Source organism: Aegilops tauschii, chromosome 4 (genome assembly GCF_002575655.3).
Source record: "Aegilops tauschii subsp. strangulata cultivar AL8/78 chromosome 4, Aet v6.0, whole genome shotgun sequence".
NCBI lineage: Eukaryota > Viridiplantae > Streptophyta > Magnoliopsida > Poales > Poaceae > Aegilops > Aegilops tauschii.
In genome coordinates, this window is record NC_053038.3 from 8063960 (window position 1) to 8080167 (window position 16208).

Sequence of the window (16208 nt, forward strand, 5' to 3'; positions counted from 1 at the left end):
GTCCGTTACAGCTAGACACACTCGTGTAGGAGTTTGTGCGTTGTTATGGGCAATTTGGAACTGGAGAAATGATTTGGCTTTTAACAGAATAACTACTATTCATTTTTTGCAGGTTGTATTCCGTGCTACGGCGTTGATCCGTATGTGGTCCCTACTCACTCCGACGGAGGCCAGGGAGCGTTTGGTTACTGGATCTGTCCGGTGGGAGATGGTAGCGCGGGATATCTTCAACCGGTTTGGATGGCGGTCATGTAATAGGATAGGCAATTAGTTTTCCTATCTTTATTTCTGCCAGCCGATTGTGGCTTTATGGCCTTTTTCTGTTTTCGCGTCGAGGTCTATGTGAGCTCGACTTTTTTTTGTTTTACAACTCTACGACATTGTTGAACCAATTTTATTTATCTAAGTGGCCATATGCATCGTTCTGATGCAGAGGCCGGGGAGTCCCCCTTTTTAAAAAAAAATACAATCAATCGTAGCTAGCTCCATAGCATCCGAAGGACCCGAGCCAATCCAAGTCATGGTTCTGCCTTCTAGACGAGCAAATTTGGATATACTATCACTAACTTTGTTTTGGCTACGATTAACATGCGTAATACAAGAATCATGATGAACCACCTTGTTACGGGTGTGCCACGCCCGCCAAAGCATCATAAGCAACATTGAACGCTCAATATCAGGAAGAGGCTCTAAAGCATGTAGCAACCATTATTTTGCATGGTACGTATACAAGGCAATGACCAAGCTTCTGCCATTACGTCTCCTTGACAATGTTGATAGGTTAGCCAAGTTTTCACATTCATTGGATCAGGGGCGGCACATTTGGCTTGTCGAACCCCATGATCCATACAATTTTGCCTAAAAAAAGTTGATCTCATTTACGCTCCATTATTACACATGTAAACTTCACTTTGCAATGAATCTACTGCATGCACGTCCGGAAGCGCGTGCGTGTTGTACTCCATACGCGCGTGCACAATGGTAGCGAGCTAGCACACGATGCGGGGCATGCAGTCGACTGATTAGGGTCTCAAAACGGACCACCGTCGGGATACCCACTCCGTCCGGTGAATTGCTGGCCTTCCATCCCAAGGACGGCAGGAGAGCTGCTGCTGGAAGCACCGGCGTCGATGTGCTGCAACCTGCTACCCATCGCCGGCGGCGCCGGCCTCCAGTGCCGCTTCCTCTGGTTGATGAACCAGTTGTTGATCTGCCTCGTGTCGAGCCCCGTCGACTCCGCCAACGCCAACTTCTCCGGTTCCTGGAACGTATGGCGCCATTAGCGCTTTTGAAGCTCCAACCAAGATACGTAACGATCTGCATGCATGCATGAACCCAAAAGTACATAGCCAAGCACGTACCGATGGGTAGGGCCATCCGTGGTGCAGATGCCACCAGTGCAGGAGCCTCTGGCGCGCCTCCCTCGGCAGCCTGCCGCTCTTCTTCTTCTTCCCGGAGAGCTCCCTCCAGAGGCTTCTCAGGTAGCCGCTGTACTTGTCCAGGAGCTGGCTCGTCAGCTGCTTGCCCTCGCCGGAAGGCAGGCCGGCGACGTCGCCGGTCTCCTGCTCATCTTCGGAAGAACCCTCGCACTCGTTGTAGTTGTTGCCGCCAGTTGCTTAAGACACGGCGATCAAGCAAATAACCAAAGACATATATGGTCACTAATTTATTAGTTTCATCTAACGAGCCAACGTTAGATAGGATAGGAACGTAGTGTGCTATAAAGTGACGTAGTAGTAAATATTATCACTAGATTGATCGGTTTGCTTTTGCTACCATCGATCGGCTGCTGGCTGCACATGTAACCACCAAATTACCACAGAACATGCATGCTAGCACGCCCCACCACCGTACCACCACCACCACACCATCCAACATCGAACTGATCATGATCTCTTCCAGATCAAGCTAATTGATCCTATGTCCAATCATGCAGGCACAAAAAAGCTGGATAATAATCGGGCGGTACGGCCATCGGAGGCAGAGAACATTTCAGTCAGACATTCACACGCCATACACGTATGCCTGGCGAGATCGCAACCGCAGCGCCTAGGCTAACATGCGCATGGTGCACTGGCGACCCATGCATACGCATCAACGGGCGTCTTCACACGGGACGGGAGTATGTCACTGCGAGAGAAGTGATTCAAGACCATGGTTTAGCCGAACCTATGGTCTATGCCGTACGATTTAACATCTCATTACATGTGGATCTGTGACACGCATGCCAACTGCATTTTTTAATCAACCATGCATGGATGCTTATGAATAGACATGCATGCCAACTGCATTTTTTCATCAACCATGCATGAATCCTCATGAATAGTGTCCAGAAATCAATGGTGTCGAGCGTAGGTTCGGCCGAACCATGGTTCCGTATAACATTTTCGATGTCACTGTGTCGTGTTGCAGCTTTCAACTATGGCAACCGTGGTGTGGTAGCGGGGTAGCTGGCCAGCAGTTGCTTTGCCATGTGGCCGTACGGGCCGTTTCAGCATGCATGTGCCTCCATGCTTCTCTTTTCGAAGAAAAGGCAATGGGTGTCTCATACAGTACTCATTGTGTCCTTTTTTTGCTTTTACTCTCATAATGGAGCATCTAGCCACCAATCAAGATTTGGGACAACTAAGTTTTTGTGTTTGATTTGCAATATCTACAACGTCAAATCAGTATCATTAGATCCACCATAAATATATTTATATTTTCTTTATTTGATATTGTAGATGCTAATATAACCATTCTATAAACTTAATTGATCAAACATAGAAATCTTTGGCTTTTGAAAATAACATGTTTTGTATACTGAAACGAAGGGGGTATATATGAGCCTAGCTCTAAGAGCAAGGCTAATGGAAGCGGATTTGTACCACCTGGGTGCTCCACACCCCTATACAAAAATTAAATATTTTTTTAAAAAAACTGAGATTTTGGGATATCAAACCTGGGTTCCCAATCTACTCCCATGTGAAATTTCGTGAAAAAAATACCAGGAAGCATATTCGTGCCAAAAAAGACAAAAATTTCCTATGTATGGAAAAAACTGTTTGGATGAATTTTTGTTCGGACAGTATTTCATTCGCCACGGATACGTTTCCTAGTATTTTTCACGAAACTTCACACGGGAGTAGATTGAGAACCCATATTTGATATCTCCAATTTCAGATCTTCTTTTTAATGGTATTTTTTATGTTTAGTATTCGTATAGGGGTGTGGAGCACCCAGGAGCTCATGTGTATTTTCCTAAGGCTAATGCTCTATTTCGCCACATCATATATATATAGTCAATCTAAAAGCATATCCATATGGTAGACGCTAGCTCTACATATTATGTCACTAATATCTTACCCATCTTGTTCTCTCGCAAAGTGTGTTGGAGTCCATGTTGCAGCCCACTATAAGTTTACAATCCACTCCTCTTCTCTCTCCCAAACTCATAAAAAAACTGAGGTGGCAACTCTTATAGCTTGATTATGTCCCGGTTCAACAGTAGTTTCATACATAGCTATGGTAAATAAAAAAATAAAACAAAGGGGCATATATGTTCCTAAGTTGATTAGAAATACTTCTGGCTAACTCAAGAGATGTCAGTGGGTTTTCTGTCTAATGAAAATTTGGCAGTTACATGTTTCTATAACCAGCAGAGGGCAATGCGTGTTTTGCCGCACCATTCTTCAGTCATGAGTTAAGTTTTTCTTTCCAGCCTATTATGGCTGGTTGCTTCATTAATATTGTGTGTTTCATCCGAGGTAGGCGGCTTTTAATTACATTTGTGTTTGCTTTTTCATTGGCGAGATAGGGTGTCTGGTGTGTGAGGCATACTAAATTGTTTTGTGTGTGGGTGTGCCGTTATTACACGTAACACATAAATTAACATATGGGCGTCACACATTCACCTCGAAGTAAACATAAATGTAACACACATATATTGATTCACTCCCTTATTACTGGTCCCATCAGTGACCCCTTAAGCCCCGGCAGACCAGAAGCTAGCATCCCTAGGGAGCTTAGTATCTTAAGTACATGTACAATCGCATATTTCTACCCTAAAGGTGCCTATATATTTGTTTACTAAACTCTGGTCTTTTATTGTGACCAGAATACAAGTCCGCTCGAGTTGGTTGGTCTATAGTCGTGGTGACCTTAAATGTACATCCATATTGTAATGTGCATAATATTTTTGACACCTGGTTGATGGGGGTGGTGCCTTATGTTGGGTTCTTTCGCTATCCAAGAAGGATATGATTTTTGACAAAAAGAAGACTTGTACTCCTTTGCAGGTTATACACTCATTTACGTGTTGGTTCCATAGATGGTCTATGCTTCAGCGGTCGGAGCACATGAAGTTGTTCAAACTAGCATGTATGCGGTGTGAGCAGATGATCAAGGATAGGGGTGCAAATTGGTACCCTTTAGAGCATTCTCTAGCCCTCTTTAATTCAACTAAATAAACTAAATTTTCAGAAGTCACCCCACTTTTATAAATTTACTACATTTGGTTGAGCTAAGAAGAGTCGGAGGGAACCCTGAGGGTCACAAATTTACATCCCTAATCAGAGAGGTGTTTACCCCACATGAATGTTGGTTTAGTGTATGGCTCGGGTGCAAGTTGTTTAACCCAGCGCCCTAAGACATTCTTCATCTTTTTTATGTCAGACGATGACACTGTTATTTTTTGGGGGGGTTGTCGACTTGATGGGGCTGTGCGCATCTTGCTATGCTGAGATCGATTTATACTTCTTGCGGTTATATCACCTTTGCCATGTTTTTTTATAAGGCGAGGACCACGGAATCTGGATCACAAGATGCACACAGACAACCTTGATACCATGTTGGCCTCAAATTCCCTTCTTATCAATAACAGTTTACCACTTCAAGACATTTAAGAGTCCTAATTAAGCTAGAGGTTCGGGAATTATACACACCACATGGTACGCTACACTGACACTTGTTTTCTTTCATAGATGATGATAAATAGACTTCAATGTTTCTAGTCATCGCTAGATGGTCTCAGAATCTGGATATATTTTTATTATTTCTTGTGTTCATTGTAGTACAATGATTGGAGATGAATAGATCGAAAGTTTCCATAAAAAAAGTATTGCCGCAAAAAACAAAGATGACAAATAAAGTATAGGAAACCCGCAAGGCTGCAACAGTCTTGGCATTATCCCAAACTCCCAAACCGAGAAAGACAAGCCCGCAGAAATAACTTGGTGTAATTAATTAAGCATGCACACACCTGGTGCAAATGAGTCGATATGGGCTTCAGCGCTCCTCATGAGCTCATTGGCTACTTGGATTTGCCTCGTGAGCTCCTGACTGTACATCACCAGCATATCATGGTAGGTCTCCTGCACACACACACACACAGAAAAGCATATATATCGCTAGATCCATGTATGCAAATAATTAAGCTCCAGCTAGCTAAACTAATCATGTAATACTTGTTACCATGAACTGATCGAGCTCTGGGTCCGCCGGCTGTTCCTGCATGTCGGCTGAATTTGGCCGGAGCTCGTCGAAGAGGGAGGAGAGCCGACCAACAACTTCCGGCGGCGCTCCGACCTTGGGTCAGAGCAAATAACCAAATAAGAAACAGCAGGGCAGCAAGATACGAGCTGTCTAATGTCAAATTGGAATGGCACCTACTTTCCGGCAGTCTATAAAGGCTCCGAGGAGAGCCGGATAGAGAGGGTGGGACATGATCTTGGCCTTGATCGTGTCAGATGATCTCCTGTTGTAGCTGGACTCTCCACAGAGTTCCGGGGCCCGGAACGCTGCTGCCATCGGCGCCTTTTCCGGTGGTGAAGTTGATGTAGAGGCTGCGTACTGATCCATTGCGACGAAGGAGGGAGCTGATCCATTGTGGGTAATGGCTGCGGCTCTGGGGCCGCTCCCAAGAAGAGGGGGCTGATCCATGCGTTGGTTTGTCCAGCTAATGACTCGGCCGGCGAGGTCTAATCGTCGGAGGAAGCCTATTTAGGGCAAATGGAAGTTGTCTATTTAGTTGCCTTAAATTCTAGATTGATTTGTGAGCTTGTGTCTGGTTTGCAGTTACTGTCGGGGAAGCACAGTAGCTGGACAGTCATATGTGAGGAGGAAAAGGGTCCAATAATCGAAGGGAACAACATGGTCGCTGTTAAGTGCGCTGTTCATCAAGTGTACGGTTGCACTGTCGTGAGCAAGCAGAAAAGGTATGAGTTAATTATGCAAAATCGCAATTTCAAGAGGACCTTTTACAGTATATCACACATTTGAAAAAAAAACATTCATGAAATCATATATTCCAATCTTAAATATACTTCCTCCATGCGAAAATACTTGTCGGAAAATGGATAAAATGGATGTATGTAGAACGAAAATACATATAGATATATCCATTTATCTGAGAAGTATTTCCAGACGGAGGGAGTACTATACAATGAAAGAGATGTGCTAGAGGTTCCTAAAAAAAGAAAAGAAAAACGTTCGGCCGTCGATCTGGTGGACCATCACTTTGTTGGTAGATTATAAACACATCGTATGAGTTATGTGTATTATGGGATGGGGGAGTACATGATTGTACCAGATAGATCTGCATAATTGTCCCTAGAGACAGGTTCATTTGTCATATTACTGTGCATGAATGGATCATAACATTTAGATCTATATAACTATACCTAAACTGATCGCATCATTAGATCGATATAGTGGTGCCTAAATAAATAGGATTCGTTGGATCCACATAGTTATACCTAAAATGATCACATCCGTTCAATCTTCACAACTGTACCAGTTAGATCTGCATAATTGTCCCTAGACAGATTGCATTTGTCATATTATTGTACATGAATGGATCATAGAATTTAGATCTATATAGCTATACCTAAACTTATCACATACATTAGATCGATATAGTAGTGCCTAAATAAATAGGATTCGTTGGATCCACATAGTTATACCTAAAATGATCACATCCGTTCAATCTTCACAACTGTGCCAAAATATATACTCCCTTCGATTCGAATTAATTGACGCGGCCTCTATAAAATGTAAAATGAAAATTGTATAGAGGTTGTGTCAATTAATTTGGATCAGAGGTAGTATATCATAACAAGTAGACTTTCATATGTCAGAAAACAAATCACACCTGGTGGTTCAACATTATAGCAGTGAGACATATCTCACATTATTCTTTTAGTTGTGCATATTAATTATTTGTTGGACCAGCGTTCCAGCACATGGCCATCCACGGGCTGGCCAGGCGACGCGCTCCTCCCAATCTACCCTAGGCGGCCGCCACCTCCTCCTTAACTGTACCAAAACACATCAACCAGTAGTGCTTTGTATATCAAAAAGAAATCACAGTCAATTGTTCAACATTGTTGCACTTAGACAAACCTCACATGAATTTTCTTAAGTCCACATATTAATTATTTGTTGAACTACAGATGAAAAGTATATGTTACACCTGATTTAAACATGTTATTCCTTGCCACATCATTGCTAATCTCATGCTATAGATAAGTTACAATGTTGGAACGCAATAAAGTATTAGAGTTAGTTGAAACATTACTATTACCTTTTACAATATGTACACAATTCGTAGTGTTGGTAATTTATACAATTCTTTAGGGGCGATTATGTGTCCTAGACATAAATAATTTTAAAATAATCCATATCATTTTCTTAGCAAAACAAAAAAATACTTTATCTTCTATATTGACAAAGTGATGGACAGGCCAAATGCATGTTTTTGTGCATGTAATTGTTGGAAACTCTGGACCCCAAAATATAACATCAAAGAACATTGCACCTATCGAAGATGGATCATAGGGGAGGCCCGTGGACTCCGTGTGGCCCCCTCCTTGGGTCGCAATGCCTGGTCGTGTGGGCCCTATAGGTGGTCTATGTACCCTCTTTCGAGGAGGGGAGCTTATGTATACCCCCCCCCCCCCCCCACCACAATCCTAAATGTGATGCAGTTTGTCTCTATCACCACTTTGTTGTCCGAAGCAAAGCCCATCTATAGCCATGCGTCGGCACCTCGTGGTGGTGGTGGGGGGGGGGGGGGGGGGGTGGATTCTTCACCTTCTTCATCAACCATTCATTTCCACTACTCCCATTATGAGGTGTGAGTATTCCATCACGTGGATGTATCACCGTTCTCTCTCATACCTCAATACAAAGATTACATGAGTTGTTTAACATGATTGTGATCCAGGATGATGTGTTGCACTACAATATATTTAATATTACTTGTTATTAGCTTTGTTTTTATTTATATTAGATTACTTTTCTACACTTCCATTAAATAAAAAATAGCATAAATGTTTGTATTTTATCATGTAATTATTTTCTCTATCCAATAGTAGTGCTTCCCGACAAGTTTGAGCATAAGAAGTTTTGGTTAGGGGGGTATATGGAATTATATTCTGTATCCAATAGTTTCGCTTCCCAACAACTGGGTGATGTGCTTGAAGATAGGTCTTTGGAATGTCTTCTACCCCATGCTAGTAAAATAGTACATCACCTAGAACCATCTATTTTGGAAAGAACAGCTACTTATTGGCAGGCACTTACAAAAGTTGTGGGGATATCGATATGCAAAGTTTTACCTTTTATTTGGACGAATATATTGATAAAGTGCCCGTTATTGTTTTATACTATTTTCTAAATAAAAAAAATTATCTTCATGCGGCAGATTCGAGAAAATTCAGAGATGAGTTCTAAGCTAAAAGGAGGCTTGCGACAGAAAGCCATCTGGGGAGGCTCCCCTGGGCCCACATGCCCGAGGGCTTGGGCGCATGGCTTATGCATGTGGGGCCCACACATTGGCTCCGCCCCTTGGTCTTCTTCGTTGGGTTTATATATCGTTGAAAACTCTGGAGAGATTTATGGTGTATTTTTCTGCCGACGTCACTTTGTGTTTCGAGACAATCCAATCTCAAGCCCTATCCCGCTACTCTGCTGGTGGAGGAAATCAACGCCTTCATCATCTTCATCGACCCTTGATGCTCTCATGATGATGTGCGAGGAGTCCACCCCTGGAGTATGGGTTTGTAGCATTAGTTATGTAGAATCTTCTCTCCCCTTGCGGATACATGACGGGTTATCTGTCTCCAGATAGAGTATTAGCTATAGATATTTGCAGACGGATCTCGGCCTATACATACATTGACAAACTGTCTATATGATACAGTATATAACATCGCATCGTATGTTATGATTTGCCATATTTGTATTAATCATTCACTACACATACATGTTGACGGTGCAGATTTCCGTCCGTACCCTCCCTCGGAGGCAAAAACAAAATTTCCCTAGTATAAAAGATCCTTTAATTCAGAGAAGCTCTAGTCTTTTGGACGGATGCCATCAAGTATATGAACCCTGTTTACCGGTGCTCAAAGTTCGACACGTGGCTTCCTTCCTTGTCTAGCAAGACGCATCGCCGGCCAATCATTCGTTGGGTCACGGTTGGAAGGAAGCCGCGGAGCGATCATCTTGTGATGTCGGCGTCGCGCCACAAATACGGCAGGCAGGTCAGGGTGCTCCTACGTCGGCCCGGCCGGCTAGCAGGCAGCTGGTCCCTCCCTGCTCCGACCGTGCAATATATGGGATGATTTCCTTCCTGAAACTGTAACACATGACGCGAAGCGGAGCGTCCCCTTGTGTGTGTTTTTGTTTTTGACATGAGCGTCTCCTTGTGTTAGCCGTTCGTTCCCGGGTCGCTCGCTGTGTTAAATGGGCTGTGGCTATCCTCCCACCTCCGTCGTCGTTCCGAGGTGTTTCATGGTGAAGCCATCCATGTCCCATTAGTAGGAAAAGGGGCTTTTACCCTGGTTCATAAGAGCCTTTATTCCCGGTTCTGAAACCGGGACTAAAGGGTCGTTACTAATGCCCTAGCGCTTTAGTCCCGGTTCTTACACGAACCGGGACTAAAGGCCGTCCACGTGGCCGGTGCGGGGAGCCCAGGTAGGAGGGTCTTTGGTCCCGGTTGGTGGCGGTTGGTGCCACCAACCGGGACCGATAGGCAACCGGGACCAATAGGCATCCACGCGTCAGCACCTGGCAGGAGCTGAGATTTTTTTTTTTTGAAGGGGGTGGTTTATGGGTTTTGGGGGGTTAATTTAGGTGTTTCATATATTGTGTTAGCTAGCTAATTAATAGAGAGAACAAGTGTCCTCTCTTATCTCCGTGCTTGGTCGACGCTACGCACTATATACGTATGGAGAGGAGTAGACACGCTAGCTAGTAATCAAATGAAGGAAACAGAAGATCGTCATGAACATATGCATACAGAGAGAAGTGATATCGACCACCTCTCCTATATAATAATAACCATTTATTATTGCCTCTAGGGCATATTTCCAACAGTCTCCCACTTGCACTAGAGTCAATAATCTAGTTCACATCACCATGTGATTAACACTCACTGGTCACATCACCATGTGACCAACATCTAAAGAGTTTACTAGAGTCAATAATCTAGTTCACATCACTATGTGATTATCACTCAATGTGTTCTGGTTTGGTCATGTTATGCTTGTGAGAGAGGTTATTAGTCAACGGGTCTGAGCCTTTCAGAACCGTGTGCTTTACGAATATCTATGTCATCTTGTGGATGCTACCACGCGCTATTTGGAGCCATTTCAAATAATTGCTCTACTATAAAAATCCGGTTTACTACTCAGAATCATCCGGATTAGTGTCAAAGTTCGCATCGACGTAACCCTTTACGACGAACTCCTTTTCACCTCCATAATCGAGAAAATTCCTTACTCCACTAGGTACTAAGGATAAGTTCGACCGCTGTCATGAGATCCTTTCCCGGATCACCATTGTACCCTCTTGACTAACTCATGGCAAGGCACACTACATGTGCGGTACACAGCATAGCATATTATAGAGCCTACGTCTAAAGCATAGGGGACGACCTTCGTCCTTTCTCTATCTTCTGCTGTGGTCAGGTCTTGAGTCTTACTCAATACTCACACCTTGTAACACAGCCAAGAACTCCTTCTTTGCTGATCTATTTTGAACTCTTTCAAAAACATGTCAAGGTGTGCTGTCTTTTGAAAGTATCATCAGGCGTCTTGATCTATCTCTATGGATCTTGATGCCCAATATGTAAGTAGCTTTATCCAGGTATTCCTTTGAAAAACTCCTTTCAAACAACCCTTTATGCTTTCCAAAAAAATTACATCATTTCGGATCAACAATATGTCATTCACATATACTTATCAGAAATGTTGTAGCGCTCCCACTCACTTTATTGTAAATACAAGTTTCTAACAAACTTTGTATAAACCCAAAAACTTTGATCACTCCATCAAAGCGTATATTCTGACTCCGAGATGCTTGCTCTAATCCATAGAAGGATCGCTGGAGCTAGCATACCTTTTAGCAACCTTAGGATCGACAAAACCTTTCTGATTGTATCACATACAACCTTTCCTTACGAAAACTGGTAAGGAAACTTGTTTTGACATCCATCTGCCAGATTTCATAAATGCAGCTAATGCTAACATGATTCCGACGGACCTAAGCATCGCTACGGATGAGAAAAACTCATCGTAGTCAACTCCTTGAACTTGTGAAAATACTCTTTGCCACAAGTCGAGCTTCATAGACGGTAACATTACCGTCCATGTCCGTCTTCTTCTTAAAGATCCATTTATCTCAATGGCTTGCCGATCATCGGGCAAGTTCACCAAAGTCCATGCTTTGTTCTGATACATGGATCCTATCTCGGATTTCATGGCTTCTGACCATTTGTCGGAATATGGGCCCACCATCGCTTCTCCATAGCTTGTAGGTTCATTGTTGTCTAGCAACATGACTTCCAAGACAGGATCACGCATTACTCTGAAGTAGTGCGCATCCTCGTCGTCCTACGAGGTTTGGTGGTGACTTGATCCGAAGTTTCATGATCACTATCATAAGCTTCCACTTCAATTGGTGTAGGTGCCACAGGAACAACTTCCTGTGCCCTGCTACACACTAGTTGAAGCGACGGTTCAATAACCTTATCAAGTCTCCACCATCCTCCCACTCAATTCTTTCGAGAGAAACTTTTCCTCGAGAAAGGACTCGTTTCTAGAAGCAATTACTTTTGCTTCCAGATCTGAAATAGGAGGTATACCCAACTGTTTTTGGGTATTCTATGAAGATGCATTTATCCGCTTTGGGTTCGAGCTTATCAGCCTGAAACTTTTTCACATAAGCATCGCAGCCCCAAACTTTTAAGAAACGACAACTTAGGTTTCTCTAAACGGTGTCGTCTCAACGGAATTGCGTGGTGCCCCTTTTAAAGTGAATGCGGTTGTCTCTAATGCCTAACCCATAAACGATAGTGGTAATTCGATAAGAAACATCATGGTATGCACCATATCCAATAGGGTGCAGTTATGATGTTCGGACACACCATCACACTATGGTGTTCCAGGCGGTATTAATTGTGAAACACTTTCCACAATGTCTCAATTGTGTGCCAAACTCGTATCTCAGATACTCATCTCTATGATCATATCACAGACATTTTATCCTCTTGTCACAACGATCTTCAACTTCACTCTGAAATTACTTGAACCTTTCAATAATTCAGACTAGTGTTTCATCAAGTAAATACACTCAGCATCTACTCAAATCATCTGTGAAGTAAGAACATAACGATATCCACTGCATGCCTCAGCACTCATTGGACTGCGTACATCAAAATGTATTACTTCCAATAAGTTGCTCTCTTGTTCCATCTTACTGAAAACGAGGACTTTCAGTCATCTTGCCCATGTGGTATGATTTGCATGTCTCAAGTGATTCATAATCAAGTGAGTCCAAACGATCCATCTGCATGGAGTTTCTTCATGCATACATACCAATAGACATGGTTCGCATGTCTCAATCTTTTCAAAACGAGTGAGTCCAAAGATCCATCTATATGGAGCTTCTTCATGCGTTTTATACCAATTTGACTCAAGTGGCAGTGCCACAAGTATGTGGTACTATCATTACTATCTTATATCTTTTGGCACGAACATGTGTATCACGGCGATCGAGATTCATTTCAGGTGCAAGACCATTGAAGGTATTATTCAAATAAACAGAGTAACCATTATTCTCCTTAAATGAATAACCGTATTGCGATAAACATAATCCAATCATGCTCAACGCAAACACCAAACCTCGATGGCAGAGGGAGCATGCGATGCTTGATCACATCAACTTTGGAAACACTTCCAACACATATCGTCATCTCCCCTTTAGCTAGTCTCCGTTTATTCCGCAGCTTTTATTTCGAGTTACTAACACTTAGTAACCGAACCGGTATCTAATACCCTGGTGCTGCTAGGAGTACTAGTAAAGTACACATTCATATAATGTATATCCAATATACTTCTGTCGACCTTGCCTGCCTTCTCATCTACCAAATATCTAGGGTAGTACTGCTTCAGTGACCGTTCCTCTCATTACAGAAGCACTTAGTCTCGGGTTTGGGTTCAACCTTGGGATTCTTCACTAGAGCAGCAAACGACTTGCTGTTTCATGAAGTATCCCTTTTGCCCTTGCCCTTCTTAAACTAGTGGTTTTACTAACCATCAACAATTGATGCTCCTTCTTGATTTCTACTCTCGCGGTGTCAAACATCGCGAATAGCTCAAGGATCATCATAACTATCCTTGATATGTTATAGTTCATCACGAAGCTCTACTAGCTTGGTGGCAGTGACTATGGAGAACTATCACTATCTCATCTGGGAGATTAACTCCCACTTGATTCAAGCGATTGTGGCACTCAGACAATCTGAGCACATGCTCAACGATTGAGCTTTTCTCCCTTAGTTTGTAGGCTTAAGAAACTTGTCAGAGGTCTCATACCTCTTGACGTGGGCACAAGTCTGAAATCCCAATTTTAGTCTTCGGAACATCTCACATGTTCTGCGACGTTTCAAAACGTCTTGGGTGCCACAATTCTAAACCGCACTGAACTATCACGTAGTCATCAAAACGTGTATGTCAGATGTTTCGTAACATCTACAGACGACGCTGAGGTTCAGCACACCGAGCGGTGCATTAAGGACATAAGCCTTCTGTGCAGCAATGAGGACAATCCTCAGTTTACGGACCCAGTCCGCATAATTGCTACTACCAACTTTCAACTAAATTTTCTCTAGGAACATATCTTAACCAGTAGAACTAAAGCGCAAGCTATGACATAATTTGCAAATACCCTTTTGACTATGTTCATGATAATGAAGTTCATCTGATTATGAACTCCCACTCAGATAGACATCCCTCTAGTCCTCTAAGTGAAACATGATCCGAGTTTAACTAGGGCGTGTCCGATCATCACGTGAGACGGACTAGTCAAGATCGGTGAACATCTCCATGTTGATCGTATCTTCTATACGACTCATGCTCGACCTTTCGGTCCTCCGTGTTCCGAGGCCATGTCTGTACATGCTAGGCTCGTCAAGTCAACCTAAGTGTATTGCGTGTGTTCTGAGGCCATCTCTGTACATGCTAGGCTCGTCAACACCCGTTGTATTCGAACGTTAGAATCTATCACACCCGATCATCACGTGGTGCTTCGAAACAACGAACCTTCGCAACGGTGCACAGTTAGGGTGAACACTTTCTTGAAATTATTATAAGGGATCATCTTACTTACTACCGTCGTTCTAAGCAAATAAGATGCAAAAACATGATAAACATCACATGCAATCAAATAGTGACATGATATGGCCAATATCATCATGCTCCTTTGATCTCCATCTTCGGGGCACCATGATCATCTTTGTCACCGGCATGACACCATGATCTCCATCATCATGATCTCCATCATTGTGTCTTCATGAAGTCGTCACGCCAATGATTACTTCTACTTCTATGGCTAACGCGTTTAGCAACAAAGTAAAGTAAATTACATGGCGTTTATTCAATGACACGCAGGTCATACAAAATAATAAAGACAACTCCTATGGCTCCTGCCGGTTGTCATACTCATCGACATGCAAGTCGTGATTCCTATTACAAGAATATGATCAATCTCATACATCACATATATCATTCATCACATCTTCTGGCCATATCACATCACATAGCACTTGCTGCAAAAAACAAGTTAGACGTCCTCTAATTGTTGTTGCAAGTTTTTACGTGGCTTGTAGGTTTCTAGCAAGAACGTTTTCTTACCTACGTATGACCACAACGTGATTTGCCAATTTCTATTTACCCTTCATAAGGACCCTTTTCATCGAATCCATTCCGACTAAAGTAGGAGAGACAGACACCCGCTAGCCACCTTATGCATCTAGTGCATGTCAGTCGGTGGAACCTGTCTCACGTAAGCGTACGTGTAAGGTCGGTCCGGGCCGCTTCATCCTACAATGCCGCCGAAACAAGAAACGACTAGTAGCGGCAAGAAGAATTGGCAAACTCAACGCCCACAACTGCTTTGTGTTCTACTCGTGCATAGTAACTACGCATAGACCTGGCTCATGATGCCACTGTTGGGAATCGTAGCATAATTTAAAATTTTCCTACGCTCACCAAGATGCATCTATGGAGTCTACTAGCAACGAGGGGAAAGGAGTGCATCTACATACCCTTGTAGATTGCGAGCGGAAGCGTTCCAATGAACGTGGATGACGGAGTCGTACTCGCCGTGATCCAAATCACCGATGACCGAGTGCCGAACAGACGGCACCTCCGTGTTCAACACACGTACGGTGCAGCGACGTCTCCTCCTTCTTGATCCAGCAAGGGGGAAGGAGAGGTTGATGGAGATCAAGCAGCACGACGGCGTGGTGGTGGATGTAGCGGGTCTCCGGCAGGGCTTCGCCAAGCTTCTGCGAGAGAGAGAGAGAGAGAGAGAGAGAGAGAGAGAGAGAGAGAGGTGTTGCAGGGGAGGAGGGAGGCGCCCAAGGCTGTAGATTGTTGCCCTCCCTCCCCCCCACTATTTATAGGACCCCTGGGGGGGCGCCAGCCCTTGGGAGATCAGATCTCCAAGGGGGGCGGCGGCCAAGTGGGGGGGAAGGGGTGCCTTGCCCCCCAAGGCAAGGGGAAAGCCCCCCCCCTAGGGTTCCCAACCCTAGGCGCATGGGGGGAGGCCCAAGGGGGGCGCCCCAGCCCACTAAGGGCTGGTTCCCTTCCAATTTCAGCCCACGGGGCCCTCCGGGATAGGTGGCCCCACCCGGTGGACCCCCGGGACCCTTCCGGTGGTCC

General features: G+C 43.8%; 1 protein-coding gene across 1 annotated transcript; it reads right to left on the reverse strand.

Moving 5' to 3' along the window:
* Window positions 1-696: 696 nt before the first annotated feature.
* Window positions 697-6570, reverse strand: LOC120962675 (homeobox protein knotted-1-like 4). The gene is made up of 4 exons (XM_073496067.1): window positions 5650-6570; window positions 5452-5565; window positions 5240-5351; window positions 697-1615 (listed from the first exon to the last, which is right to left on the reverse strand). Exons 1-4 carry the CDS (start codon window positions 5917-5919, stop codon window positions 1146-1148), a joined length of 966 nt encoding a protein of 321 aa, XP_073352168.1. The 5' UTR covers window positions 5920-6570; the 3' UTR covers window positions 697-1145.
* Between the last annotated feature and the right edge of the window lie 9638 nt (window positions 6571-16208).

Bases quoted from the DNA above. Each gene is read 5' to 3' on its own strand.
- LOC120962675 (XM_073496067.1), bottom strand. From the start codon at position 5,919: ATGGATCAGCCCCCTCTTCTTGGGAGCGGCCCCAGAGCCGCAGCCATT. The intron at 5,566-5,649 runs GTAGGTGCCATT...CTCTGACCCAAG, and splicing joins CCTTTATAGACTGCCGGAAA to GTCGGAGCGCCGCCGGAAGT. The intron at 1,616-5,239 runs GTGTGTGCATGC...CCGTGTCTTAAG, and splicing joins TATCGACTCATTTGCACCAG to CAACTGGCGGCAACAACTAC.